The sequence below is a fragment of the Leptosomus discolor genome, chromosome 7, assembly GCF_034619465.1.
Source record: "Leptosomus discolor isolate bLepDis1 chromosome 7, bLepDis1.hap2, whole genome shotgun sequence".
Classification (NCBI taxonomy): domain Eukaryota; kingdom Metazoa; phylum Chordata; class Aves; order Leptosomiformes; family Leptosomidae; genus Leptosomus; species Leptosomus discolor.
The window spans coordinates 28,933,978-28,940,238 of record NC_141397.1 but is presented as its reverse complement, the minus strand read 5'-3'; the positions used below and the strand labels follow the sequence as shown (position 1 = coordinate 28,940,238).

The following is a 6,261-nucleotide window of genomic DNA, read 5'->3' as shown; positions in this document are numbered from 1 at the left end:
CTGCTGGGGCCGATTCTGCTCCTGACTGGTTTGGGGAGGCAGGCTGGGCACCGTGCGACGCACATGTTGCTGCAGGTGCTGCTGGCTGCATCAGCCCTTTGCTGTAGGTATGAGTCGCAAGGGCTGGGGAGTGTCCCAGTCTGTGAGCCCCTGGCGCTGGTCACTGCTGTCACAGACACTGCTGTTTCTCTGCTTTCCCCTGTAGATGGAGCTGCGCAAAGCCTCAGGCAGCCAAAACCTTCCACCAGCAGAGCCATCCAAATGACTGCGTGGATCAGCTGTCATTTTTCTGGGTCAGACTTTCTGAATACCTTCATCCACTGGTAGCAACACGAAGCTGGAGACGCTCCAAAGGATATTCTGTATGTGCAATCAGGGGAACCTTATTTTGGTGAAAATAACCTACAGACAACATTTTTTGGGCCAAGAAGGAGAGGAGAGAGTCCACTTGTACTCTGACAATAAATAAAATCACAAAGCATCAAAAGCCTACCTGTTATCGTGCTTAGTGGGACCACACAACCTTAGAAAACCATTGGGCAGCTGACAGAGAAACCTCTGTGCTCCCAAGGGCTGGAAACCTCCCCTGACTCCAGGGTACTGCTTGCCAGCCTGGGCTCACCTTGGGAGCTCATTAGGGTGGCAAGCTGTGAAAAACAGCATACAAGTGCTGCTTGGCTGCTTTAGACGACTAACCTGGAAGGACAGGCAGAGGGAGTTGCACCACCAGCATGAGGTGAAGTCAGAATTCAGCCCTTCACCCCTCCTTGCTGGGTGCAGGGTGCAGCCCAGTGCTCTGCCTCCAGCCGCAGGCAACAGCAGGTGCCTAGGGGAGACCGTATGAACAAACACAGCAGCAATTTCCGAGAAATACTTCCTGATCTCAGTGATTTAGGGCAGCAATTTTGCCTGCTTTTGAAGGGCATCTCTTCCACCCTGTAATAGCCAATGAACGTTAAAAAGCTGGATATGAAGAACAGACTTCATATGATAGCGCACATAAATCATATGTTGAGGGGAAAAAAAAAAAAAAAAAAGGTGACTCTTTACTCATCATCCAAGTAAATTCCCTGAGGAAAAAAAAAAATATTTGCCTCAGTAGTGAGCTTTCTTTTTGCATGGGTGTTTTCCGGGGTTTTTTATTGTTGTTGTTGTTGTTTGCCTTCTATTTAAGTGTTAACCAAAGGAAATGGCTTGTGTGTTATTATTAACACACCTACAGCTGGCACAGCCTCATTGGATGGTTTTCTGCCGCTCAGATCTGCTTCACCACTGCTTGAGTCTGGCCCTGACCCTGTCCCTGTAAGGAAGCCATAAGGAGGGCAGTGATAATGTGGCTGCTGAGTGCTTTCATCCTGGCAGCTGGTTTTTCTTGTGCGTCCCCTGCTCACCCCACTGCCTCCATGTCCTCCAGTGGCAAAAGGGACCTTCTCTTACCTCAGCTTTATGCCTCTATTTTTTCTCTTTCACGCAGGTGGTTCTGCACAAGTCTTGCAGCAAACCCCCATATCCGTCACCAAGCCAGAAAGCAAAACAGTGCTAATCAACTGTCACGTCTCCGATCCTGATTTTAATAACATTTTCATTCACTGGTACCAAAAGAGGCCCAACGCAGCTCCCAAGCGCATTGCCTACATGTCCTCTAGGCTTTTCCTCGAAAATGAGTCTGATGAGGGGAAATTTAGCATCGAGAAGGACCCCGCCAAGTCTGTCTGCACCCTGACAGTGAGCAAAGTAACTCTGCAAGACTCTGCTACCTACTACTGTGCTAGGTGGGATGCCCAGCAGTAGAAAGCCATAGGGGACCTGTGCAAAGACATGCTTTGCTTTCTGAGCCAGATCCTGAAGTGTTTTAAAACGCACAGGAACATCCTCACCTGACTTTCCCCATCAGCCTTGAATCAGACACACTGTACAGGCAGCCAGATACCAAAGATGCCACTGAGCAAGTTCTCGCTTTGCAGACGCGCACTCAGCCAGCACCAGCAGAGCTGTTATTTCACTTTACCATGAAAAATGGCATTTTTCATAGGTCTGGCTGGATTGTCTCTGGGTGGATTTACAAGACAGCAGGGTGGGCTAGCTAAAAGAAGGAAAAACCCTTTCTATTCTCACTGCCCTTCAAGCTATGTCTTTGGAATAAATTCCCAGTTACATCATTTGTGTGACAGAATAGATGGATATAAGTGAAAATGAACTTGAAGCACCACTCAGGACTGCAGCTGTAATATACTCATTTTGTACTTCTCTGCTGGCAGAGAATCTTGTTTTCTTTTCTCTGTATTTTCTGCTTGGAAATGATCAAACCTCCATTTAGGTTAAAAGTCTCTTAATTGATTTCAGTGGGGCTTCTCATTCAACACGGCAGCAAACCTGCAAAACAAAGAGCAACTATACAGCAGATATTTATATTTCTGTTTTGCAAACAGAAAGACATTAATTTAAGTTATTTCATCCCTTTTCTGTTTATGACCAAACAACTGATAGGTAAAGTCACGGGACCACTGTGTTCTGACCCCGAAGGACCCGCTATTACCAGTCTCCGGTATGGGGTCTCCAGAGCACATTGAGCACTGGGGTAGCGTTTGCATTTCACAGAAGAAGGAAAAATCAAATTCCTGTCACAACTATCAGACCCATGTGAAAAGCCTTGAAAAAACAAACAAACTGGCTGACATAAGTAAAATAGCATTACGACAACAGAGACGGGGTAATTGGTTTAGTTTTCTTTCCAAGGGAACCAGCAGTGACCTTGCTTCTGAAGAATGACTTTGAATTGCACAGAATAATTTCTATGTTTTGCTTTCTGTAATCATTTTTATTTGAAACTAAGCCTATGGGGGCTGTAAAGTATTTGTGTTTCTTTGCATAATACCCAGCATTTGGAGATGCCACCGTGGAGTGTAGCATCTCACCTTGCCTATAAGAAGAAGCAGTCACAAGTGCAGCAATACTACTGCTGAGCTCCCAAATGGCTGCTGCGTATTTTTCTGGTCTTTGGCATTCAACCTGTGTGATGAGCAGTAATTTGAGACCCCTCAAATTCATTAAGCTCCGTGTTCTTTTTACTTTTTTTTTTCCTTTTCTTGGCCTTGGACCTGAAGAAAAGTGTCTGACCCCAGGCATTGTTTAGCAGCTTTCAACTAATTTAAAAGCAGTGCTAAAATTTGCTTCAGACTACAAAATTACTTTGTAAATGAGTTAAAGTGATTGTGTGTATGTGCATGAAAGAGAGAGAGAGAGAGAGAGAGGTGGTGAGTTTGCACTGCTTGTGTACAAGCTGTAATCCGACTGGTAATATTTAGTAGGGTCCAGTCAGGCTGCTTTATCTCAATGTCACCCGCCTGCTGCCAGGGCAGCCTCTCTGGATCATGCTCAAGTGAGTCATTTCCTTTCCCCAGCTGCAGTCCTCCATCCCTCCCAGGAGAGCTGTCACCTTCCTCGCAGAGGCAGAGGCCAGTCAGAGCCCTCGGGATGCTGCTGCTCCTGCTCCTAGCCCTGGCTGCAGCCTGGCCTCGTAGGTTCCCCTTGTCACCATGGCAGGGCATGGGGCAGCGGCAGGAGGCACCCCGGATTTATGCGTGTGAATGAATAGCAGGCTAAAGGCGTTTGTTCTGTTCTCTCTCCTTCTTTCTAGGTGGACAAGCACAAGTGCTTCTGAAACAGAGTCAAGTATCCATTACCAGAAAGCAAACTAAAACTGCCCGGATTGAGTGTATAGCCGAGGGCATAACCAACTTCCAGTCTGCGTATATACATTGGTACCGACATACACCCTCCAAAGCTCCCGAACGGATTCTATATATCGGATCGGGTTCAGCTTCTTATGACGACAGTTCCTATAGGAACAAGTATTCTTCTTTGAAGATGGGCACAAATATCTGCATTTTCGCAGTCACTGACATCAACTCCAGCGACGAAGGTACCTACTACTGTGCCTACTGGCAGTCTCACAGAACTAGCAGACCACAGGCAGCCTGTACAGAAAGCTGCCTCTCCCCCAAGCAGCAGGCTTTCTGTCAAATGCAGAGAACCACAGTGACATCTTCCTGCCTCTAAAACATCCCAACAGGTTTATGCTGAGTATGTTAGTATAAATAACGAACAAAGAGAAAAGTAAAGAAATGCTGCGTGCTACAACACAGCTGACATAATGCGCTGTGCTGGGGCAAAGGAGCACTCCTGTGGGTGATGGTATTACAGCTGAATTACACAGTAACACAGATCACCTTTGAATAATACAGATATTTTCCCAAATACAGTCTGAGCTAGCAAAAATGAAGCGATGGCAGGGAGGGAGCCTAGGAGGAGGATATTTGTGCTGAAGATCTAGCCTGGAAGACTTCAAATCTTGGTTATGATGAAGATACTGGTGACAACATTGGTCACTCCCATCTTAATGGCTGTGACGACAACAACTGCTTTTAACACTGATACCCCTTAGGACCCCTTATTATAGGCAAGGATCTGTTACACTGGCCAACACCTGAAAATATGGCCCCAAGAAAGGTTTGTGAAGACTGTTTACGAGAGAAAGCTGCAAACTAAAACAAGGAACATACAGAAATGGCGATACAGCACTGCTCAGACAGACAGCTAGAAGCAGAGCCACAGTGAAATGTCACTTACGTGGCAATGGTATTCACAACACCACGTCCATGTGAGTGTTCCATGCAACTCAAGCGCACCATTTCCTCTCCTCAGTGGCAGTCTATCCCCCATCCAAGTTTCATTACCTAAGTTCCTACAGGGCCAGATGACTTCTCTGGAAACATCATTGCTGCAGGTTCTTCTTGCAGCTTTAGTTTGCCCTTGGAAGATACTTAAGTGGACTAATAATAAAAACAGTGTCTTCAAGTCAGTAAACTCCACGCTTATGATTTTTTTTTTGTTCTTTCATTGTAGATACATCTACACTACAGGATCTGACACAAATTCGTGTATCTATCACAAGGACAGTAGAAGGATATGAGCTTTCTGTACTAGTTGTGAGATGAGATTTCGTTATGCACACTGCTATTGACAAAGACCTAAAAAAAAAAATTCAGAGCAGATTATCTCTTTTAGGTCACAAAATGAGAAATCTTTCTCAGGGAAGGGTATGGTGTGTGGTGGCTGCTGCCCAAGGGACCATTTGCTATTAAGTCTTTGCAGGGCACCGTTTCCAGGCTCTGAAATGAGGGAAAGTACAAGAAAAAGCTGAGGGCAGCAAATAGCTGGCTGAGATGTGCATGCTTCACCCTGGCTTTGCCACGGCCACTGCAGCTCTCTTGCAAAAGATGCACCAGCTGTTTTTTCCTACTTGGTGCTACAGCCCCATCATCAAGCAAGGCAAGCATTTGTACACAGTACGTGACCAACCACCTTGGTGCTGGCAGGACACTACTGCCTGAGGAGCTGGAGTGCTGTCCCAGAAGGATGTCTTGGAAATAAACCGCATCTGAGATAGATGGATAAAGCTGATCAGATGTTTTGGAGATGCTTTAAGTAAGAGTAAGAAATGACAGTTCACTATGACTTATCACATTTGTGCTACCAAAGCAGGCAGCATGTTCAAGGTAAGGCTGGTGAAATGTGCTTCTGGGACAGCTTTGGGGTGTCTGGTGAGAGAATATCCTTGGGAAAGGCTCGATTGAACAACTTGGGTTTTTACACGTGTGCTCAGCATGAAGAAAAAATATTTCAGATCGAGTATTTTATGTCTTTTCTACGCTGTTACTACTATGGTTTAGCTTGCTGGTAAATTTAACCCCCTCGATGGTAGCGTGTTGAAGAACAACCATTGGATGTGCCGAATGAGTCATTTCCTCCTCCCAGTCATTTGATGCTTTCTCCACCTGAAGGGCTTTATAACATGTCTGTCTCTATTTATTTCATTTTCAGGTTTTACCCACACGAGCAGCATGTTGTTACTTCCAGTCCTTCTTGCAACTTCATTTTTGTCCCGTAAGCCCTTTTTTCCTCTCCCCTCTCCTTCCTGTGGGCAGAAAACATGGTCATATCTCCAAACTCCAACTGTTTCTTCCCCTCACACAATTTCTCTACTTCCCCTTCTAGGTGGAGACACGCAGGCAGTGCCAGTGCAAACCCCAGCACTGCAGAGGCAGGTGAAGGGCAGCTCTGCCAGCATGGAGTGCCAAATGAGGACCGAAGCCACCATACACTGGTACAAGCAGCTTCCTGGAGAGCCACCAAAGAGGATACTGTACATTTGGGGACAGTCACCTTTTTTCGATGACAGTGGCGATAGTAGGAGATTTC

At 46.0% G+C, this 6,261-nt stretch overlaps 1 gene segment (V, D, J or C); it reads left to right on the top strand.

The window, feature by feature from the left end:
* Positions 1-1,331: 1,331 nt before the first annotated feature.
* Positions 1,332-1,863, top strand: LOC104345129 (T cell receptor gamma variable 9-like). The segment is given in 2 exon segments: positions 1,332-1,374; positions 1,475-1,863. Coding segments are annotated over 2 exon segments (360 nt in total).
* Positions 1,864-6,261: the final 4,398 nt, after the last annotated feature.